Source organism: Mastigoproctus giganteus, chromosome 5, assembly GCF_048544385.1.
Source record: "Mastigoproctus giganteus isolate SK-2022 chromosome 5, ASM4854438v1, whole genome shotgun sequence".
NCBI lineage: Eukaryota > Metazoa > Arthropoda > Arachnida > Uropygi > Thelyphonidae > Mastigoproctus > Mastigoproctus giganteus.
The window spans coordinates 177,021,378-177,046,966 of record NC_143579.1 but is presented as its reverse complement, the minus strand read 5'-3'; the positions used below and the strand labels follow the sequence as shown (position 1 = coordinate 177,046,966).

At 37.9% G+C, this 25,589-nt stretch overlaps 1 protein-coding gene across 1 annotated transcript in view; it reads left to right on the top strand.

Annotated features, from left to right (window-relative positions):
* Nucleotides 1-25,589, top strand: part of hob (bridge-like lipid transfer protein family member hobbit) — a 916,854-nt gene that overhangs the window by 270,987 nt on the left and 620,278 nt on the right. The window contains exon 19 of the mRNA XM_090374277.1: nt 7,544-7,664. Within this exon, the coding sequence (XP_090230403.1) occupies nt 7,544-7,664 (121 nt within the window). The remainder of the gene's footprint in view (nt 1-7,543; nt 7,665-25,589) is intronic.

The following is a 25,589-nucleotide window of genomic DNA, read 5'->3' as shown; positions in this document are numbered from 1 at the left end:
TATTTTTTTTTTCCTGCTGGTACTCAGAACTGGACATCCTGAGTACAGGATTGCTGGCATCTACTGCTATTGCACTACCTCCAGTGGATGCGGGATTTTAGCGCACTACCAAAGCACAGATAGTAGATTATGTCTAGCTCCATGTGCCTTGGAACGGCAGCAGTTGCTCGGGTGTTGGCTGCTCACATTTCAAGCCCTGATTACACAGATTCTGTAGTCAAGATAGAGACAATTTGCGGAGATGAACCCAGGTCCTGGAGCTGCTATAAACAGGCCACATACATACACGAATACATAAATGTCATTGAGTGTGCAGCATACATGCATTTCTTTTACTTGAGTCTTGAGAGTTTTTTTGTGTTTTTGCAATTTTGTAAGAGAAGCTCCATTTTCTGCTGGAGTTTCTTACATGGGTTCAAATGGTTGTAAATAGAGAGAGTTATGCATTTTTTGTATTTATGTAAATAAATAAAAAAAAAAATGTCCACATGAAATTGAAGACTGGAACCATCTAGTATATACCTGTCATCACTATGAGGACCTCCGCAACATCCTGTTTACTCGTATACAATATAACCCTCAAAGAAATGAACACTTATTCATCACAGAAGAAAACTACTACTACTATGAGTTTACCAAGTTTGCACAAGCCCTCTTCACAAGACGGAGCATCCTATTGCCAACGCAAAATAGGAACACCCCAAATATCTGATCCTTATCTAACTGGCCAACCGATCTTAACCTGGATAGGATCAACTGGCCTGTGGGCCACCTGATTCGTCAGTGGCAACTTACACGCAGCTCTCTTGCTGTGTCTTATTTATCCTCCTCCCCGGGTTCCCCTTTCACCTGATGGTACTTATTGTTCCATTGATAACCTGGAGGATGCCTTCGCCTGCATCCTCCATATTGCTAGCTATACCCTCCTTTCTTGCGTACACTCTGTACTTCACTGACTACCTTTCTTTTTTTTTGTCTCAGTCCAGGAAGCTCTGACGACCCTGATGGAGACAAGCCAGAGAATAATGGGCAGCCTGGCTACCTCTTAGTGGTGTGTGTGTGTGTGGGCGGGCGGGCAAAGTGGAGTCCCACCAGTGGCCCTGCAACCAAATGTCAGGTCACATTTGATGTGACAGAACCTAACACAATGTATCATGTACAACAGAACACAACACTTTTCTGGCATTTACAGTGGTACTGTATTTCTTCACAGCGTGCATATGGTGCAGATGTGGGAAACTGCAGGTGGTGCCTTACCCTAATATTATGCACACTATGCATGTCCACATGTACTAGGGAAAATATGCAAAAGACTAATATATATCTGATTAGTCCAATACTATATAGAAGCAGGTTTCCATTCCAACAGTCAATATGTTTTTAAGCAGGGCAGCTGTACGGAGGATGCACTGCACCACCTACTGGCAACAGTTAAAAACTCAGAGGAGAAATATATGCTGGCAATCTCTGTTGACTTTGCTGGGGCATTTGACTCACTGTGGTGGCCTAGTGTCCATAGGAGACTCCGTCAAGCAATGCCCCACTACACCTATATAAGGTAATAAACAACTACCTTATAGACAGTAGTGTCTCAGTGACGCCCTGTGAATAAAGGCTGCTCGCAGGGTTCGATCCTTGGCCCTTTCTTCTGGAACATTGTTTTGGACGAATTTTTGGCCTTGGATCTGGACCCTGTGGATAGCCTGGCCTTTGCAGATGATATAATTTTCCTTGTAAAAGGTTAGATGCGAGTGGTTGTAAAGCAAAGAAAGATCAAATGCCGCCCTCTTGCAGCTGCAGGAGTGGGCACAAATGCACATGCTCAAAATATCGCCTGAAAAAACCAAACAGATACTTTTAAAAGGCAATTTGGACATAAGAAGATGTCCACAAATTAAAATTAACACAACTATTATAAAAATAGTTACAGAACTAAAATATCTTGGAGTGGTCTTTGATTCTAAATTAACTTTTTATCTCCATTTGACCTATTTGGCGAAGAAAGTGAGAAATTATGCAGGTATGATTGCCAGGATCAGTCGATCAGACTGGGGGCTCAAAAGAAAGACCCTGGCAGTCATATATGACTGCCAGGGAGCCGGCGCATGGTTTACCCGCTTGGCCATAGTAAGAAACAGGAATAAATTAGAATTGAGACAAAGGACATTCTCACCATTACCAGATCGTGTCGCACAGTGAGCACACCTGCGCTATAGTTGCTTGCTGGAGCCTGGAAGTAGCCAAAAGTGGCTTGTATTATAGACTTAAAAAGGGCATACCCACAGATTTTCTGGTGATAGCTCTTGACACAGCCGACACCATCAAGGCTGAAAGAAAAAGAATAGCCACAAAGTTCAATGAACTATGGCAAACAAAATGGGAGCAGGAAACCAGAGGTCTAGTTACCAAAAGGTTTCTGCCACGGGTGGCAATGGTCAGCCCAAAGCCTCCTAAATGGTATGCCCCTGGACTTTTTACAACATTCATATTGACAGGTCAGTGCTCCCTAAAGGCAAAACTAACCTCCTTAGGGCTGACTGATGACCAGAATTGCACCTGCGATGAGAGTGAAGACTGGGCACACATTCTATATGAATGTATAATTTATGACATCCTCAGAACACAGCTAATAGCACAGGTTGGCCCCCTTCCAAGGGGAGAAGAATATCTATTCATTATAGAAAAGGAAAATTATGAAGCCTTTATAACCTTCATGCAGAAAGTATTTGAAATGTGCAGAACTATCCAAAGAATGGCAATTCAGCCCCCCAGCAATTAAATAATAATCAATTAAAATCGCCCACATCTCCCACCACACCCAGTCGATGACCTAATAACTGTCAGGACAGCAGTATTCTGTGCCCTGACATGACAAAACAGGATTGATCTGGGTACATCCCCCCCCCCAGGACTACCCTGCGATGTGTAGGAATCTGGGGGCCCACACCAAATAAGTAACCATATGTGGGGGGAGGGAGATGTACAGGCAGCCAGGGAAGCAGATTAGCTGAAAAATATCAGTAAGCTGGTAGCAAGGGGATGCAATGTAGAATTAAAGACAGAATGAATAGGCTGGTCACTGAGTGAATTAGGAATTATCGTTAAAGGGAATAAATGTCAGTTTATTCCCATTGAAAGAATACAAAGTTAATAATAACTTACACTACTTTATAAGTACTAACAAACATTTACTAACAACACAAACACTATCACTGCATTCTCCCCGGCTTGCACCACAGCTGAAGAATAATAGTAAGCTGAGGTGCCCAGAGAGTGCAGTGGAGAAAGCAAGAGTCGAACAAATGCAGTGAAAGCGAAAAATGATTGAGAGTGTAAGTTAGTGAGAAAAAGAACACAAACCGTAAATGTTACAGTTAAGTTCATACTAACCCTAGTTTTAATCTTTTATAGTCTTTCTTATTTAGCTTAATTATTAAGCATTAGTATTTAAATTACACATTGCACCTCCCCCCCCTCTACTTTGGGAGAAAGAGATGAATGAGTGAGTGGAAAAAAAGGAAAAATGTGTATATATTTGTATATAACCTAACAAAGAAAAAAAAAAAAAAAAATATATATATATATATATATATAAGAAATAGAAATAATTTATAAAGGACACAGTAAGATTGGAAAGTTATTAACAACAACGTGCCAGGCCTAATGGAAGAAGATATGAGAAGAAAAGAATGTTTAGAACCTAATAAATTAAGTGGAATTAAGTGGAAATAATGCCTGAATTAATAATCCAAATCATATTTGCAAAAGCTAGAAAGGAAGTGGTAATTAATGCATATTAAAAAATGAGAATAAAAATGAAAATAAATTGGTACATAGATCAGGTATTTCATCAGGGGACTACACCCGATCATGTACCAAAACACTGTGTTTCTATACAAACCCATGCTGATGGAGGTAGCATTAAAGAATAATATTATTGAATAATAAATGTTAGAAAAAAAAAAAAAAAATTATTGAAACCTCCAGAAACATGAGTGAGGTAGCCCCAACGCAGTGTGTATATTTTAAGTAAAACTGTTAATTGTTAAATTAAAAAGTGTAACAGGCAGCAGCATAGAAATGGGAAGTAATACAAGGTATGGGGGGGGGGGAAGTAGTAAAAAAAAAAAGAGGCGAAGATAGCGAGAATAAGAAAAGAAGGAATGTCCGAATCGCCCTCGTATTACACTAATAGTTCAACGGACGGAAAAAGCAGAATAGAAAGTAGAAAGACGTAAAGAGAAGGAAAAAATTTTAAATATACTAGGCAAGCTAGGTTCGTAAGTACCCAACCTCTTAGAGAGGGCCTTGGCTGTGAAGGTGTTAGTAGAAGAGGAAAATTAATACCCCTAGCCTGTGAGTTGTAAAAAAACTAGTATAAAGAAGAATAAAATTAAATACCTTTAAAATTATGTAGCATCAATTAGTAAAATGCATAATACACATGATTAATAAATAGAATACATCGCCCTCGTGTTACACTAATAGTTCAACGGACGGAAAAAGCAGAATAGAAAGTAGAAAGACGTAAAGAGAAGGAAAAGATTTTAAAGATACTAGGCGAGCTAGGTTCGTAAGTACCCAACCTCTTAGAGAGGGCCTTGGCTGTGAAGGTGTTAGTAGAAGAGGAAAATTAATACCCCTAGCCTGTGAGTTGTAAAAAAACTAGTATAAAGAAGAATAAAATTAAATACCTTTAAAATTATGTAGCATCAATTAGTAAAATGCATAATACACATGATTAATAAATAGAATACAAACAGGGAGAGCTATGACGACGGTGAAGTTGCTTAGTAGAAAAAAAAAAAAAAACAATGGAAGCCCTCTATAGTTAAGTGAGGAAGAGGTCCGAATAATAATAAATAAAAATAATTAAAAATAAAATAAGAATGGAAATAAAAAAGGTAACTTAGAAAGTGAAAAGACATGAGCATAGTTCAGAATAGAAGTCATATGATGTGATCACTTTCAAAGTGGTGAGAATACCACCATTTAAATATACAACTATACATCTGTACAAATTATCATGTTAACCCTAATCAAAATGAGATATAGTGAAACCGAATTTATGTTTAATGAAGTCAGAAAGATTTTTAATAATATGATTTATAAAATTAATTGGAATATCATTTAAACATAATTTTGTATACAGGCCGTTTAAAGCTTTGACAAAGTGTTTGATTGCTGCTAAGATATGCAAGACGTAAAATTTGTGTATGAATGATATTTTTATGAACTCTAATGGAAATATTAGAATTCCAATTTGTTAAATAAATAACGTTGAAATTAAATTGACTTCTTTTATCAAATACTTCCAAGGTATTGTGAAGAGGTGAATTCTTTAAAGTAATATTTAAATCGAGAAAGTTTGCGTGTTGGTTACCATTATTTTCTTTGTTTAAGGTAAGTTCAGTAGGGTATATCAATTTTGCAATATTTTCAAAATGATTATTTAAAATCAAGATATCATCAACATATCTAAATGCAAAGAAATTAAGGTTTGGATTATTATGAGTATAAAGATCTTCGTAGTAGTGAAGAAATAAGTTAGAAACTATACTGGAAATTTGTGAGCCCATGGGAACTCCTATAGATTGTCTATAGGTATTAATGCCATCGTAAATATAGTTGTTCTGAATACATAGGTTGATATAATTATTCCAGACAATCTCATCCATGGGTAGAACGTGCTTGTATTTAAGATATATAATTGATTAAGTACAGAGATAATTAAATGATGTGGCAAGGGAGTAAATAAGTTAGTAAAGTCATAAGTTTCGATACTAAAGATTTTGGCATTAGAATTAAAGATTTTAATGATGTTGTGGTTATTATTAATGATCCAGGTGGATGGAATATTAATGAAGATGGTAGTTAGTAGTTTAAAAAATTGTTTACGTGGAAGATAACAGCCGCTTTTTTTGGCACTAGTGATGAATCTAAAGCCAACGGGATCTTTATGGAACTTGGCAATCATATGTATGAATGGTAATGTAGAATTGCGAATTTTGATATGTAGTTTTTTATGCAAAGCTATAAGTTTTTTGATGGTCGTATTAATGCCAAGATTACAGCATAAAAATGTGGTACTGTTGTCGACTTCCTTTTTGAGAGTAGTATAGTAAAACTGCTTACAAAAGATTGCGAAGTTGTTAGAAGCTTTATCTACAGGGGTGATGATAAATTTTTCTTGTAGATCTGAGATGGCATTTTTGAGATTAGAGTGCTTAATATGTGGATTATTATAACGGTTGTAACATTTTTAAACTGATTTTATAATATCTTGATATACCACATGTATCCAGTTATAGAATGCCTCATGGGGTATCGTATACTTTTGAGCTAACTTGTTGCAGAAATTTAAGATATTAAGATATAAGTTCCTGTATATATTATTTAGATAGGCTTTATGGATAGGTCTGAATTTGAATCCTTTTTTTCATGGCCAATTTGAGGGGGATGTTTTTGACAATATCCAAATTGCCAGTGATAATGTGTCCATGGTGCTGGTCTTTGAAAGGAGCATATATAGAGTCATTACAGTGACATGGAAGATCCGAAAGTTTCAAATTGCCTAAATTTGTGGCTAAAGTTTTATAGTTGCAAATTTTGAGTCCGATAGGAGACTCATAATTGAAACGGTGATGGATGTTAAACTTAAAATTATTATAAAATGGGAGGAGATTGTTACGATAATTTAGCAAATGATGCCAAGGAATTTTGTCAAACCATTTATGTGTAAATTTAATAATACAGTATTCATTACTATATGTAGTAATGGAGCCGAGACTAAAAAGAGAGATATCTGAAATGATGTGTTTAAGTTGGATATTTTTGAATTTAAAATTATTAATATACAAAGTTAAGGCTTTTAGTATAGAGTTTTTGATGTTAAAAAGAAAAAGAGAAATTTTATGTACATCGAGAATGGTATTATCACATGAGCAAATAATATCATTGAAATTATGCCAAATATGTCTAAAAAGTTTGTTTGACCTATTCCCACGTTTGTGTCTGCATTTATTGTTAAAAAAATGACTAAGATGGAATAGATTGTAAATGCAGTGGCTGGTTTTTAAACAACCATTACTAAATAAAATTTTGTTAAAAAATTTATTGTTTAAACCATATGGATACAATGACCTATAAGCACACATGAATAAATTTTCATAGTAATCCTGTTATCATTAATGATAACGTCCTTCAACCTCTATACTCGGCTTGAATTTGCCAATGTTATGTAAAATTGAGTTTAGGTAAGTTGAGAACTGTCTTTTTGATATTGTTAAATATATATATATATATATATACACACACACACATTTTTTTATTTATTATTTATTTAATTTTTGACATAGTTAATGTCAGTTCCTTCAACTGGAAAAATAAAACCACTAGTCCGCAATGCCTCTCATCCTGTGCATGTATGGTTCAGTTGAATATGTCATTCTCTAAAGAATTTTAATGTACATATTTTGCACATGCTGATGTTAACCTATATATTGTTTTCTCTTTTTATATGTTCAACAAATTCTTGTTTTAGGTGCAGCTGAATCTAAACCTTCAATGGTTTCCCAGAAGCATACTTTTTCTTCTGTAGAAAGATTTCACATTAAAGCGTGTGGAAATATATCTTTAGGAGCCATATTATCAAAAAACCACATGTAAGTTTCTACCTTTCAAATGAAAACATTAGTTGTCTAATAATAAATTGTAATGAAGGAAACAAAAATTGCTGCAAATGGGTGTTATGACTAATGGATAATCCTTGGTAATAATCATTTTGTAAACATACTTGAGAATATTCTCTTTCAAAACATTTATGAGGGGAGGTTGAAAGGTTTCTAACCTCATAGAAGGAATGCTGGAAAGTTGTGAAAAACCCATTTATTTTTCAATGTATTCCCCCTCCTCAAGTCAACACTTTCTGCCATGATCTCCACTAGCTTTCATAACCCACTCAAATAAAATTCAGAAGATTTTGACTCAAGCCAGTTGTTGACTGCATTTATCCCAGCATTGTCACTGTCAAACTTCTGTCCTTTTGAGACCTGTATGGTTTTGAAATAGAAAATACTCCGATGGGGGCCAAATCTGATGAGCAAGGTGTATGCTGTAATGGCTCAAAACCACAGTCACGTAGTGTTGCCTGAGTCACAAATACTGTGTGCTGGTGGTCTTGATGCAAGATCCTTTGGCCAATTTCCCATGCCTCTTGAGCTTCAATTATTCATGGAAATGTTTCAATAGGTTAGAATAATACTCGACATTGATAGTAGCACCTTGTTTCAGGAAATTTACTGTGATCACTCCTTCTGCATCACAGAAGAAGGATGCAATGACTTTCCCAGGCAAATTCTGCACTCAAAACTTTTTAGGAGGGAGTGAAGAGGGATTCTTTCACTCTTTAGTGAAGAGGGATTCTTTCATCTTTAGTTTCATGGTTGAAGTGGTGCATGCATGTTTCATCCATAGTGACATACTACCCTCAAAATTGAGCTTCCTTAGTGCTACACAATCTCGTGACAACACCTCACTCTTTCCTCCTTCTGATCTGAATTCAGTGGTTTAGGGACCCACCTTGAAGAAACCTTCATTCCTAAAACATTCACCACAATATCGTGAGCTCGCTCTTGAAAGATGTTGATTGTTATCTCAATGTACTCTAGTGTTATTCTGATGTATTTGGTGATCACATTATGAATAGCATCTGCATTTACAGGTGTCAACATCGTATAACAGACCTAGCACTGTAGGGTACATCTTCAACCCTTGCTTAAATTCTGAAACCCAGTTTGTGACTATGATGTATGAAGGATATAAGATTTCACTGATGTTTGCTGCATGTCTTCATGAATTTCTTTCAGCGATAGTTCCTTTGAAGGTTCTCACTGCATGGTGCTTTATTCTCTCAATAGTCACCACCTTCATTTGCCTTTCACACTTCAACCCCCTCTGTGAAGGAGATGAATATGGTTTCAAACCTGAAATTTCTGTGAACACACAAGAAGAGTCACAGCACAGATGGCAATATTGACTTCCGTGAAAACCTTTGCGATTTATATTGGGCTAAAACTTTTAAATTCCCCCCCCCCCTTGTATATGTGTAAGATTTAGAGTGTTATTAATATCATTGGTAATGCCAAATGTAGATGTGCGACAATGCAGCTTTTTAAACATTTTACTTGTCAATCACTGAGGAAGGTGGTCAGAAGCATACCAAAGTGTATGATTTTATTATTACAAATTATTGTAATATATCTTAAATCTAAAATAAGCCAGTTAACCTCAGATAAGAGTAACCTTTCAATTAAACAGAATAATGGCATTAATAATTTAAACAGTATTTTAAGCAGTAATACATTGCCCTACCAAAAGCCAAGGAACACATATAGTTATGAACAGAATGCTGTTATTCAGAAGCAAAGAGAAGTTGGACTTTTCTTATTCAAAAATAGGTTTTTCTGTCAGTTTATAGCTATTACTTTTCAGTTTTAGATTTAACTCACTAGAACTATTCTGTTAATGCTTTCAGTTTTTCTTAAATTCTTCCATGTGTTTTTACTTTTATACTACAAAGCTTGCAAATATCATTGTTATTTTACTCTCACTTTTACTTGCATTCAGATTGAACAATAATCCTACTTTAAATCTCTGTAGTTTAAATTATTTTTTAAAAACACATTGTGTCCTTTTATACTAAAATTTTAAACTTTAATGTTTATCTCTCTTCTTTGATAGCACTATGTAATTTTCATGTGCAAAAAGGATGATGGGCAAAATTAAATAAAGCATGTTACACAATGAATGACAATTGGTTATCGCTGTGCATGTATTGGTCGGTGCATCTGTTCAGTGACATGGCTCTCATTTTAATGAGGAGAAATACTGGTATTAAATAAATAAATAAAATTTCTGTTTATACTCCGGCACAACAACCAAGTCAATAGAGTTTACAATAAATCATCAATACAAATATTTAGCATTAGCATTAGTAGAGGCATATGATGCAAGAAAGCAAGCTTATTCAGCATCAGCCAAAAAAAAAACAAAAAAAACACACCACTCCCATTTCACCCCTCCGTTCGCTCGAAATACCTGTCCAGTTGAGCCTTAAATTTGTTTAGGCTATCAACTTCAACAACAAGTGATGGAAGTCGGTTCCACCAACCAACCACCCGCTGGCCAAAGGCAGATTTCCACACATCTGTCCGGCATCCGTCCTTCCTCAATTTGAATTTATGCCCTCTGAGCTGATTATTCTGAACAAGATGAAGAATCCCATTGGCATTGAGCATGCTCAAACCATTCAAAGCCTTATACACCTCTATCAGATCACCTCGCCGGTGCCTAGTCTCCAGACTCTGTAATTTGCAAAACTTAAGCCTTTCTTCGTAAGAGCAACCCTTTGTTCCATTCACTAATCTTGTTGCCCTTCTCTGTACCCGTTCCAGCAGCTCTACATCCTTCTTGAAATGAGGCCTCCAGACCTGTATACAGTACTCAGGATGTGGCCTAACCATTGCCTTATACAAGGGAATAATCACCTCCTTATCCCTGCTAGAAAAATTCCTATATATCATTGACAAGACACCATGAGCTACTCTTGCAGCTCGTCTGCACTGCGCAGAGAACTTCATATCTGCCTGCACAATTACCCCCAGGTCCTTTTCATTCTCCACCACTGTCAGTGTAGTACCGCAGAGTTGATACGTTGCTCTGGGGTTACTGTTTCCCATATGTAGTACTTTACATTTGTCAATGTTAAACTTCATTTGCCACCTCTCAGCCCATCTGTTCAACCTTTCCAGATCCTGTTGCAGCAGCATAGCGTCAGTGGTGTCCTTAACAACCCTGCCAACCTTTGTATCATCTGCAAACTTGGACATTAAACTTGATATCCCATCATCAATATCATTTATAAACACCGAAAACAACAACGGACCCAACACTGAACCCTGAGGAACTCCACTAATAACATTAGTCCACGTTGAGCAGTGTCCATTGATTACCACTCTCTGTCTTCTGCCACTCAACCATCCCCTTATCCATAGCAGCAATTTGCCTCCAATGCCACACTGCCCCAATTTGTGCAGCAGTCTTCCATGTGCAACAGTATCAAAAGCCTTTCTAAGATCCAAATATATAATATCAAAGTTATTCCCTGCATCCAGTTCTTTTGTGACTACATCATATTATCCAATCAAATTGGTTAGGCAAGACCTGCCCTTAACAAAACCATGCTGCGTCTGAGCTATAACTGAATTCTTGTCTAGATGATCCTGCAGTGCTTCTTTAGCCAGTGCCTCCATTAATTTACCTGGAACAGAAGTTAAACTAACAGGTCTATAATTACTTGTGTCAGCCTTTGATCCTCCTTTGTGAATTGGGGTTACATTTGCACATCTCCAGTCTATGGGTACCTCCCCTGAGTCCAAAGAAGCTCTCATAATTATGGCTAGGGGTTTGCTTACTTCCTTTGCTGCCTCCTTTAATATAACTGGATAGATCCCATCCACCCCAGGTGCCTTTTTTATGTTTATCCCCAACAATCTCTCCTCCACTTTCCTCTCAGTTATTACAAAATCATCCAGCTGACTGCCAATGTTTACTTTACCTACATCATTCTCCTTCCTGAATAACTCCTCATGCATGAATGTAGATGCAAAATACTCGTTTAGATTGTTAGCCACCTGAGCAGGATCCTCAACTGTTGAACCATCAATATCCAGTGGACCAATCTGATTCATCCCTTTCCTTCTTGAGTTTAAATAGGTAAAGAACTCTTTTCTGTTTTTCTTTGCGTCCTTTGCCAAGGATTTTTCGTAGTCTGCCTTTGCCTGCCTAATCTCCTTTGTGACTTGGTTACAGACCAACTTATATCTATCATAGGCTTCCATGTCACCCATTGATTTCTATGTATCCCATGAATTTTTCTTCTCTGCCACATGTCTCATTAGTTCATCTGACAACCATTTAGACCTAAACCTTGAACAATATTTCTTAGTTGGTATGTAAAGCCTGGTAGCCTCTAAGATTAGTTCCTTGAATGCTTCCCATTTTGAGTTTGCTGTTGGTAACATCATCAGTTGGTCCCACTGTATAGAATTTAAATACTGTCTCAGACCATCATAGTCGCCTTTACGAAAACAAAAACCCTTCCCTTTACCTCTGATGGTAGTTACCTCCTTGAGTAAATCCCACTTCAACACACTGTGATCACTGCCACCTAGTGGTTCATTTATCTGCAGATTCTTAATGCATGAAGAATCACTACTGATAATCAGATCAAGAGTATTGCTCCCTCTTGTTGCCTCAGGAACATGCTGATGTAGAAAACAATCATCCAATAAATCCACAAAAGCCTTGCTAGTATGCGAGTGACCAACCCACAAATTCCAGTCAATATCTGGGAAATTAAAATCCCCCATTATAAGACACTCTGATTTACTGGCCCACTCTATTTCCCTGTACAGTTCCTTATTATACTCATCAGAGTCATTAGGCCTATAGCACACTCCTACTCTCAATTTTGATTTCCCTATGCTTATGTCACACCAAACTGACTCGACACTGCCCTGTCTGTCGATGTCGACTGGCTTCACTTCCTTGGACTTTATGTGTTTCTTAACTAATAGCATAACCCCTCCTCCACTCCTGTCCTGTCTATCCTTTCTATACACATTGTATTCCCCAAATTCCAGTTCGCATTCCTTATATCTGTGTGACACCACGTCTTTGATATCCCAACAATATCTGCCTTTGATGTTTTGAGCAATACCTCAAATTCATCAAATTTATTTACCAAACTCCTAGCATTGGTGTACACGCAAGTATACATGCACCTGTTTCTATTCTTGGCTACCCTAACACAACCCATGTGTTTACTTGTACCGCAATGACTCCCAGCAGTCTCTGAAATATCCTGCATCTTGTTTTTCAGGCTTCTGCTCATTTCAATAGAAGCAGTGCAAGAATCACTTCCACCTCTGCCAGTGGCTACTGTTAATCTATTAGTCCTTGTATCCCCCCCAACTAGCAGTTTTCCGACCCACCTAACTCTGCCTCGACAGCATCAGCAAAAATTCTTGCACCCTTTCTATTTAAGTGTATCCCATCCCTGTTGAAGCAGTCCCTTCTGTTAAGAAGTATAGATCAGGCTGAAAAAAATTCTACCCCTTGAGCCTTGCACAATCTTTCCAGGGCTGAATTGATCGACAAGGCTCTCATCATATACTCCTGCCTATCGTGTCTGGGCAGAATTGCAGACACTTTCAAATTCAACCCTAATTCACGGCTTTTTTTCAACAGTGACCTGTACTTGCTAAGTAATTCCGCTGGTCTCCTACTCTTAATATCATTAGTGCCAACCTGTTCAACTATATCACCTTTTGTGCCCTTAAAAGATGATATCCACTCTACAACATCATCAACCTTTGCCCCTGGCAGACATACCCTGGTCCTATTCCACCTATCCTTTTTACAAAGCATGTTTTCCGCTTCCCTGACAATAGAGTCACCAACAACTATTAGTTCCTGTGGGACCAGCGCATTCTGCCTGGAGGGCTGCCTCTGTGTTGCCTGATGACCAAGTGCAAGCTCTGGCGTTGATGTGGGCGGCTGAGAGCTTGATGGGCCCCTCAATTTATTTCCTTCGAGCGCATCCACCCTGTCCTTCAAGCTCTCATAAAGGCCCATAACAACGCTGAATTGTCGCATGATTTCCTTGCACTCCTTACATCGTGCACACACAAAGACATCCCCCTTGGCAGTATCATGTCCCGTACCCGACTGCTCCGCAAACATCAAGCAAACAGTGCATTTTAAAAGACTGTGATTCAGAGTTCAGAGGGCAACTGCCCCCCTCAGTTCTCCCCTGAACCACAGCACTCCCATTAGCTTGAGCCTTTTGCTTTGCTGCTCTGGTTTGAGTCATGATTCCGATTTAATTCAATAAAATTTCAAAACAAAATTAAATCCTTAAGTTATATCCCAAAACAGTTATAACGCTATATTTATTTTTTCGGTATCTAGTGTTTTCTACGAGTTCCCTTTATATAACTTCCGTATCACATGTACCACTATAGTTATGTATTAATTATTTGTTACGATTAAGTCGTTATATATATATATATATAGAGAGAGAGTTAAAAGTACAATTTAATTGACAATAAAGTTTATCAAGATTAATAGATTTACTGATTAATTGACAATATTATATTATGCACTATACTATACTACACTAAGCTTATGCTATCGTGTAAAAATGGCAGGAATTTACGAACGGTACTTCTACGGACTCATAAGTTTGATTAGCTTCCAAATCTCGCTATCTCAATTTAGAATAAACTAAGGATCGTGACTAGGTCTATAATCTACTTATAGAAGATAATTTAATATAACAATTGGTTAATAAATCGACTAAATTTGGTTAAAAAAAAAGACCTCTCGTTCAATTTGTAACACATGGATTTGATACCGTTACCGATACTAAGTAATACCTACAAAATCTCTGTCTAAGTTAAACTTTAAACTAAGTATCGTAACTAGGAATATAAAGCTACTCTAGAAATAAGTTAATATGACAATTTAAGCTAATAAATCAGAAAATAAATCAGGAAAAACTTCTCTGTTCCAAGATCGTCAAAGAGCTTCGTCCACACAGGCCATTTATCATATTTAGTGGTCATGGGCTTGAACCCTGGTCCACTCAAGGAACATGTGCTATGCACTCTCGCTTCTGATCACTCAGCTATGTCAGGCTAATTAGTTAAAGTATCCCTACTGTTCAGTATCATTGGACCCCTCAAGAGGAGAGGAACAAGAAGATACAACCAGGGGCCACTGAATGTCACCAAGTAACTATTTATTAGCATTTTGAATAATCAGCACCAATATCACAGTGCTAATATACACAACGACTTCTAGACAGAATGTATAAGGCCAAGGCTACCTAATTCAGTGGCTGAATCATTCCTGTAGCTTGTGACTAGATAGTATGGCATGCAGCTCAGGTAATCCGATTGACCCAAATCCCCTGGGGACACTTCTCCCCCTCACTTATTAAGAAGCAAGACACCTCCACAGCAAGTGTCCATAAAGCTTTGAAGGCTTATGTATCTCATGTTAAACTTTTATATCAGTCTCTGCCAAAGTGAAGAATTCAGTCTTGCAGCTGCTACCCCAGAGTGATTGAAAACAAAATTAAATGCATTTCCTGCAACTGGAGTTATTGTTTAAGATGTGCCAGAATTTCACATAAAACATTCAAAAAGATGAACAAAATGCATTGCAATGCACTACCCACCTCACATGTGATCCTGCCAACACTAATGGGAGTTCTAAGAACCCAGGGAGCTGCATAGTAGCGAACACCGTGGCCGAAATTTTCCACATCCAAGTCCACCGCCAATAAACCCGAGAAAAGCACATCGGACTCGCAATTAATATACCAAATGGATAATGATGGATACAAGGCTATTTTACAAAAAATAAACTCAGTTTGTGTGCTGCAGATAAAGATGAGATGAGAGGAGAGGTAACACTATGGATTTTCAAAAACAGCTCTTATCTTCGCAGAGTTCATACTCACTAATCAAGGCTTGTTATTGCACCATCAGTTACAAAACCTAAAATCACAACAAGCACTTCTAGATGTGATCAAAAGGAAAAAAGGAGCTAGCAGATTGTGTACACCCAATCCCCATGCTTCAAGCTCCAGCCATTCAACCAGGCATTAGACCAGCTCACCTTTCTTGCAGTTCAACCTGACATTGAACCCTCAATGTCAAGTAGTGTCAGATGGCATTACGAACCTTAGGCTAAACAAATTGCGGTCCCTAGATGCCTCCACACAAGCAGAAGATTGTGACGATGTGGAATTTCATAAAAGCACATTGCAAACCAGCCAGACCAGCTCAGTCATTAAAAGAAGCATCCAGCCAACACTCCATTGACCGTATAAGTCTACACATTGAACAGCTAAACAAGTAAGTAAAGACCCTGATCACATGATGAGTCAACAGCTTGGCTGTCATTCATTATTCTCCCCCTACCTACTGCATCACCACATTTCACAAAAAATTCTCAACTCAGATAACCCCATATTTGCATGCACTTGCTCAAAACCTGTGGAAATCAGCATACACTCCTCCTGTAATGAGGCCCACTGCTCTTCTGCTACCACTTCCCATACCAAACAGCTATGGGGTAAGCATACCCATTTTGACAAGTCCTCAAACCCTTGCAAAATTCGTAGCTGGATCTCACAACATGCACAAGAAGGCTCCTCCAGCTATCTGTCTGAAACACACTCAATGGACCCCACTAATACAGAAGTGCCAGGTTGCCATGGGCACCTCTGGTACATCAAAGCTGTGTGTGCAATAAGACAGCCAACAAAAGCAAGAACAAGCGTCTTCATCTTGATTCTCATATGAGGACCAAGATAAAGATGCTTGTTCATCATCAATCACAGCTGTTGTTGAAGAACTATGACTAAGAGTTTCTATAAAGCAGTTGACAATCAAAAGTAATAACTACACAGACTTTAAACTGGAATGCAACCAAGAAGATTTCAATAGAATCTCCCACCCATCTATGTGTTCAATTGGAGCAATTATCCGACCATTTTATGAGATCTCTCAGCAAGATAAAGCCCCCTTAGCCACAGCAAAGAACCGCTGGATATTTTTAGCTGACTCCTAAAGGACCTTGATAACAAATGCCAGGCCAGACATATGATAATCCTGCATGTGGTTACACATATCCCGTACCTCTTAGTAAACACTAATCTTTGTAATTTCCTGCATGCATGCTACCTCCATGCCAAAAGGACATGACTATCCCAACCAGGATCACAAATCGCTCCTACCATGAGCCACCCAAGAACATGTATATAACAGGCTAGCAACCTTAGTAAAAATCCCTATGACTACTATGCTTCAGCTACTCACCAAAATGCACTCTGCATCAGAAATAAAATTGACACCTTAGAACACTTGGATCTTCTCTGCATCACGGAAATGTGGTTAGAATGACACCAAGAATGTATTACAATCACTGTCTCAGCAGGATATGGTTCCTCCTTTACATCGAGAGATAATAGGAGGGGAGGGGGTACTGCCATCATTTTATAAACGAACCCTCTTTACACCAAACTCTAGCATTTTAAGTGAATTGCAAGATTTTTAAGCCATCTCTGTCAAACTCAAGAACTAATCTACCATACTCCAAGTGGTTGTATTTTATGTCCCTCCATCACCATTTCAAGACCTCATTCTCGAAGTAGCTAATTGGATCCTGCACCAGTCCAACCTGCCACTGTCAACATTGTGACTTCAATTTGCTTCCTCAGCTTAACCATCTAAAGCAGCACCACCTTTCTGACCTCCTTCCCGCAGTTGAACTCCCAGTACGAACTCCCTTGCCAGTGAACTCCCAACTTCACCTAATCCTAGCTTCCATACCCTGCACTATTGATGAAACAACTCTGACCATGATCCACTTTTGATGCTATTTCAACTACCGACTGATTGCCATCTTCTCAATCGGTTAAAGAAAACTATGTCCAATGTCAACCCAATGTTCTTGGTCATACCGAGATGCACCGAGGCAGCCTTGTTTATCCATTGGTCGATTCTCTGGTCATCAGGTCAATTAACTGTCACCCTGCTTTCCGACTGGATTGTCTCTGTGAAAGGCTATGCAGCCAGAAGAAAGGTCTCAATCTTCCTTCACTCTAAAGCATAGTGGTGGTCCCATGACCTGAAGAAGTACTTCGACCTAAAGCAACACCAGCAAAAATTGTGGAAGTAGTATCACAACAATATGGACAGAATTGCCTACTTGAGAGCTCGAGCCGAGTTTATCTGCCAGAAATCCAAAGCGATCAAATCATACCATAACAGGACCATACACACTGGGAAAGTTCCATATAAGGATACCCCTTCAGGCTTCCCCTCCCCACAACTCGATCCCCTAAGCTTGCTTGATTATATCACCAGGTTTACTGCCACTGTCAACCAAGGAGATCAGCCTCAGTTACCAACATATGACACCAATTTTGACCCAATGACAACCATACTAATAACGAGACAAAAGTTAATTACTGCCAGCAGCCTCTACTACTGGACTGGATCCCACAATTTATGCTAAGTAGTGTGTAAGGACTTAGGCTTTAAGAGCCTAAGTCCTTACACACTACTTAGCATAAATAAACTTAGGCTCTTAAAGCCTAAGTCCTTACATCCTACAAGCTCTATTACATATTTTTAACTCAGTGCTATCACACCATTGAAGGAATAGCTGCTCAAACCAAGGCCAAAAATTTGAAATTCATTACTTGTGAAACACTACATGCCAATCTCAAACTCCTCCTGCCTGTTGAAGCTGCTAGAAAAAATACTACTGCCGATCTTCACTAAACAGATCCTGCCAAACAACCTCCACAAATCCACCATGCACTTTCACACAGATCAATTGTGACCAATCTTCTAGCAACTACTAACAGGATCATCACAGCCTTCGAGAAGAGAGAAGAATGGCAGCCACCTATGTAGACATTGAGTCTGCATTTAATGCCGTGTACATCCCACCTCTCCTAAAGCTACTAGAGAACCACTATCAGATAGGTGGCGACATCTTAGCTCTCCTCACATCACTTTTTCTGCATAACCGCATAGTGAAAGCGTCTGTAGATAACACCCAATACTGCAAAGTAATCTCAGTTGGAATCTTGCAAAGGGCAGTACTATCCAGCTTCCTCTTCACTGCACTCATTGCGTCACTGGTAATCTAAGAGCTAAATATCGCAGTATATGCAGATGACCTGAAGGTACTCGTGCCAATTTAGACAAACCAAGACCCTCACCAAATCCCAGAAGAGCTAACTTGCACTCTCTCATCAGTATCTACCTATCTCAAACAATTGTGAGGTAGGTAGATATTGATGAGAGAAGGCAGGTTAGCTCTTTGTCTGTGCATCAATCCTGAGAAGCCAGAAACCAAGCTCTTCTCATTTAAGCAACACACCCAACAAAAATCCATTCAGCCCTCAATGGAGTATCCATCCCACTTGTTCAAAATCACATTGACCTAGGGGTCAGATTTGACCCAAAGCTTCTTTTCAGCCAACATGTCAACATGTTTCTCACAAAAGCAGCCAGACTGGGATGGATAACAGACAAATTGCAACACATAACAGACAAATCCACCATGGTCAGATACATTGCAACAATAGTTTATCCCCCCACTTCTCTGTGCGGCAAAGATTTGGGCATCTGCATCTCCCTCTACCACCAAACCAATGTTTTCCTCTGAGTATTGGCTCCTCAACTGGGCTTGCCACAAGCTTAGCCTACCTTCCCAGCTCTGGACTGCTGCTATGGCCAACACACTCATCATCCCAAGGCTCACGTGACTCATTGATGAAAGGTGATTTGTCACAACCATCAAGCTCATAACTGGTCACATCTCCATTCCCACCTTCTGGGGTAATTGTCTTGGAGGATCCGAGTGACACATCTGTGAGCAACCTCACAGCTACGCCCTATTCAAACACGCCTTCACCTGTCACACTGTTTTCTTCTTTGCTATCACACATCCAGGACCTAGATGTTGACTTCAACAAAAGTTTAGTTGGGATTAACAATATAGAAAAGGAATACTCTGCAGTGGGTGGCAAGGCTACCACTATTGTAATCTGAGTCTCAAGCAATGTATAATCTAACTCAGTTCAATCCAATCTATGTAATTATGCAAATCAACATATATTCTTATGTTATATATTTTGTAACTGATAGTCTGTACACTTACTCAGTGTTTTCTATGTACAGTATATTCATTCAATTCATTTCTTCATTTTCTAGTACTACTTTATTTTATTTATTTTTTTATTATTATTATTAATTTTTTTTTTTTTAGTTTATTGAGGCAACCTTGTCTCTTTAGTGCATTGTGAACCCCTGGCTACTGTGCCATGAAGGACAGTTGCAACTACACTATTATATAAATCATTATCTATGTGCAATAAAGATTCTTCTTCTATTGGAGAGTGAAGAATTGTTTAGAAAATTAGCACACTAATATCTACCAAAATTAAAATGATTGAACAAGGTTAGAATAGAAATCTTCTTTTTTTTTTTTTTCAGTCTTTTCCAGGACTAGCTGAAAAAGTAAGCACAGCATTAGGCCTGGCATTAATAAGTGGTCAAGTGGGCGTGTGCTCTATTATATGTATTTGAGTGGTCCATGGTTCAAGCCTAAATGTGGATTATTGTATTCACTGTTGAAATGATTAATTTTAAATTTTTCTAACCTAATGATGGTTTAGAGTATAAAGGGAGAAGATATTTCTTTCACATTTAATTGCTAAACTACTAAATATGAGGTAGCATTGGGAAATTACTATATTACAATGGCATATCGAGAAGACTGTAACGTCTTATATACTTTTAGTACATCATTCTGCTACAAAATTCATAAAATTAGGTGTAAAGCATTCAACCATAACTTCATATCCTTGAAGTAGATGTATTTATTATTATATATATATATATTTTTTTTTTTTTTCATTTATTCTTCACGGGCTAAAACAAGCTGGTGTTGTTAGCTTTTGAAAGATGAAATTCTGAAATGTAACTTAAATTAATTTTCTAAAAGCACTTCTTACCAGTAAAAAGAATTAAATTTCTCAAAATTATAAAATGAGAGAAATGTTTTGTGGTTAATTTGTAATTGGTAGTCAAATCATATGAACCAGATAAAAAAGTTGTTGAAGAGAGTAGTTATTCAGTACACCAGAAGAACAATATAATTAAGTGCAGTGAAATCATACGAACCAGATAAAAAAAAGTTGTTGAAGAGAGTAGTTATGCAGTACACCAGAAACACAGTATAATTAAGTTGTGACCTACCATATTTTTTTGGCCATAAAGATACATTGTTTTTCCTGAGAAATTTTGTTTAAAATTTTTTTGAGCCTTGTTGTCCAAAGGTACATTAGTTGCATGCATTGTTGTTTTTATCCACAGTTACAAGCTGAAAAACATTAAAATATTTTACTGTCTCCATGAAATCTTCAAAAAGCATGCTCGTTTATTGTGTAACTATAACAGATGCAGCAAAAAAGATGTTGCTAAATTAAACACAAAGTTAGTTACAATTCCAGAAGGCCTTGTCCAACTAGCACCATTGGACATCTTGATTAAGAAACTCTTAAATATTCATGTGTGAGGAGTAGGCCAAAACACTGAATTCACCAAATCATGATTTGACACTCAGGACCAATGAAGTGACCAAACATTTCACAGATGTGTAAATAGTTTTTTTTTTTTTTTTTATGAAAACCCCAAACACGAGAGGTATTAGAACCTATAGTACTTAGTACCGTGCTTAGGTTGGAGGTTGAGAAGATGAAAGAAGATATTTGTTGACATTAGACTTGAACTTCTGTAGACTGTAATTTTCAGGAAATACTTATGAAGGAAGGTTGTTCCAGAAAATAGCAGTTGAATGAATAAACGAGGAAGATGAAAAGTTGGTTCTGTGAGTTTGAAGTTGGACAGTAAATGGATGTTGGCTGGTGGCGGCCCATGTTCGGACTGTTTTGAAAGAGAGAGAGCGGGAATTATAGAAGCCAATTCAGAAGAACAGTACCCTCTGAAGAGTCTGTAGAAAAGGCATGCAGCAGAAACAGTACGTCTATGAGACAGCGAGTGGCAGACTCTGTTAGAGATGAATCATTAATTAACCTAACTACCCTCTTCTGAATGGAATCTAGAAGCCTGAGGTTTTGAGTACACTACCCCAGATGTGGGAACAATATTCCATGCTAGGGCGGATTTGTGGTTTGTACAGAGTGAACAGCTATTTGGAAGAAAAGTAACGCCGAGAGTGAAAGAGAAAACCATGTTTTTTAGATGCAGAGGAAGCAATATTTGTAATGTGCTTGTGCCAAGAGAAATTAGAAGTCAGGGTAATCCCCAAAAGAGAGATATCATTTTGCCTAGAAATCGGAGTGTCACCAAAGATAAGCATAGGAGCAGAAGAATCCTTTTTGTGAGATATAAGACAAGACTAAGTTGTCTTTGCCCCACTGGAGAATTATCTCCAGATAATTCTCCAGAGGGCAAGGTTTCTCAAAATGGAAAGTGGAATGCAATGTGCTATCATCGGCAAAACTGTCGGTAGGATTTCCAGTCATTGGAAGACAGAAGGTCATTAATATACAAGAGGAAAAGAGTGGGGGAAAGAACTGAACCTTGGGGGACACTAACATTAGTGGAGAAGTTAGAAGACAGAGAGCCATCTACCATCACCCTCAGTGAGCGATCAGAGAGAAAACTGGATAACCAATTACAAAAAACAGTTGGCAAAACATAAGATGGAAGCTTGTTTAGAAGACCTTTATGCCAAACACGATCGAAAGCCTTTGAGATGTCAAGAGCAACTGCTTGTGTTTCACTGAACTTTTCCATTGAATTTGTCCATAAATGGGTAACATAAGCCAGAATATCACCAGTGGATCGACACTGATGGAATCCATACTGGCGATCATTGATCAGACGGAAGGTTTCTAGGGCTTAAGAGTTGATGGTTAATTGATTTCTGCATTACTTTAGAAAGAGTAGAAGTAACTGCAATGGGACGATAATTGGATGGCAGGGATTTGTCACCCTTTTTAGGAACTGGCTGGATATGAGCAAATTTCCAAGCAGAAGGAAAAAGACCTTTCGAATAAGAAAGGCGGCAAAGAACAGGAGTAAAAAAGGCGGCAAAGAACAGGAGTAAGTTCAGGAGCACAGGTTTTGTGATCAAGTGGAAAAATACTATCAGGACCTGGAGCTTTCTTAGCATCAAGATTCATCAAAATCCTTCTTACATCCTTTTGATGGAAGAATGGAGTGTGTTGGCTATGATGGGAGGTGTTTTACAAAGATCATTAATACATGAGAAAAATGGGATGCTAGCAGGTCAGCTTTATCCTTGGCTGAAGTGACAACAGAACCATCTGGTTTGGGCAGAGGTGGGAGCAGAGATGGACAAAAGTTGCGGCCAATAGCTTTGGCAAGAGATCAGAATGCTCGGCTACCATTAGGGCAAGAAGCAAGTTTTCTACTCTTAGCCTGTTTAAACTCTTGTTTGGACTGATTAATAACTGCGTTACAATTGTTGCGAGCTTTGGTGTAGGCAGAAAATGAAACTGAAGAATTAGAAACGAGTCAATTACAATATGCAACATTCTTCTCTTGAACAGCCTTAGCACATTTATTGGAAAACCAAGGTTTAGATACAGGACGAGATTTTAAAGTGGGGTGGGAAATAAAGGATTCCATTGCTACAAGAATAATTTCACTGACATGATCTGAGCAAATTTTGACATCAGAAGTTTTGAAACAGTAATCCGACCAAGGAAATGAAGAAAAGAAATCTCGCATGTCTTCCCATTTTGCATTCTTGTAAATTCTCTTCCCATTCTGATCTGAGATGCCTAGAGGTCCACTCACTTCGACTTAGAAGGTACATAAGTACATAAGTCGACTCACTTCGACTTATGTACTTAGAAGGGTTGTTTGTGAGAAAAAGATGAAGTGTGTTGACTGTATGGTTAGGATTGTCCAGTATTCTTGTAGGTAAATGAACAATCTGTGCAAGGTTATTAGTAATCGCAAAAGCCTCAGCATCTCGACTGGCTGGGTCAGTGTGACTAGAAAATGGAAGCCAGCTGGAGTTGTGAATATTAAAATCACCAAGGAAAATTATCTCACTGTTAGGAGAGTTGGACTGGAGAAAGTCAAGTTGCAAAGAGAGGAAGTAAAAGAGATCCAAGTGATTAGTGGAGTTGGGAGAATGGTAGAGACAGCAGATGAATTTTACACAATGAGGTAGAGAGATTTTAAGCCAGAGAAGATCGTAAAGTAGTTGAATCAACCAATAACTGAGATTCTGTCAGAAAAAGTACATGGTGTTTGGCAGACTGAAAGTGGAAATGGACATCGTTGAGATTCGAATTGAGACAACGTATATTTGTGAAATGAACTAGAAAGTGCTTGGGAGGTTTAGTTCTTTTTGCAGATAAGCTTTCTCTATTAGTTTGACAATTCATGGTGTATTCAATAGTAAGAAAAAGTGGGGGGGTGGGACATGCTGTATGAAGTAATGAAATTTTTGGATATGACTTACACATGGTAATAATATACCCAGATCCTTGACATAACGTAGCCTCGACAATGTCCCCTGCATACAAACTACTCGGACTCCCTCCAGTCACTATCTGGAAGAGTAGAGGTAGCAAGATTATACACTAGCTGATCTGGAAGCATCCTAGAGAGTTACCAATAGGTTTGGTCCCGGTGTACTAACTAGCGGCCGGCCTTCAAACACCGTTTTAGAGCTGTACCCTCAAAATGTAAGGAAGGTTGGATCTTCCTTAAAGTTTAAAAATTAGTGGCTGTTAGTGAAACATGTTGCCACATTTTTCTAGAAACAAGGAATAAGCTATGCTCTTGATAGCCCTGAAGCAGTCTTTGAAGAAAGTGAAATTTCAGGCCATAACATCATCATTGATGAGTGTGACTGTAGTGACTATGCATTATACAATGGGTGAAAGCTTTTCATTTACACTAACATTTTTTTAGTAAGAATTTGTGAATTTGTATTTCAGATATATGGAATAAAATAATTTTTCCCAAAACTTTGTTTCCAAAATGTAGTTGCTTCGTATCATCCAGAAAATACAATGGCTAAATCAGCAATATTCGATATAGCTAAATCACCCCTGAGTGCTACTGCATTGTAATAGATTATGACACAACAAAACTCTGTTCTTATGCCTCATTTTGAAAGATCAATACTCTTGTCAGTAATGCCAGTCACTAATGTCAGTATTTTATTAAAAGCATCATCCATTTACAAATTACAAACTACTCTGGTGGTTGTATTTTAGTTTGATGCAAGCATTTTAGTATAATGATGTAAAGATATAAGCTTATACAGAATCAGGGATTTTAAAAAAATGAATAAATAAAAACACTATGCACTTCATTTGCCCATCTGTTCAAATAAGTTGTCCAATCTTTTTTAAATTTATAAAACTGTTCACTTCCAGAATGTCCAGTGGAAATTGTGAAGTGGATAGTTATTTCAATAGTTAGTTACTCTCTGGCTCATAGCAAGTAATTTCACATCTATTCAACAACTGCCCTTTTCTAATTTAAATTTATGCCCTATGTTTATTTTTGTGTGTATATGTTGTCTGAAGAAGAGTAAGATTGGCTTCAGCATTTAGTTTATTCAATTCATTTTAATCCTTAAACACTTTCAATCAGCTGGCCTTACAATTTGCCTATTTTTCCATGTGCAGCAATTTGAAGAACTGAATCTTTTTTTTTTTTTTTTTTTTTTTGTTAAAACACCCCTTCCCTGACTAATCTTTTTACTCTTCTGTGCAACCATTCCAATTGTAATTATACCATTTTAGAGATACAGAGGATGAAGAGGATATGGACACTCCACATCCCATATTCCTAAAAAAAAAATATTAAAATTGGAATGTCTTAGACACATTGTCTCTAAAAAGCAGTCAGAAA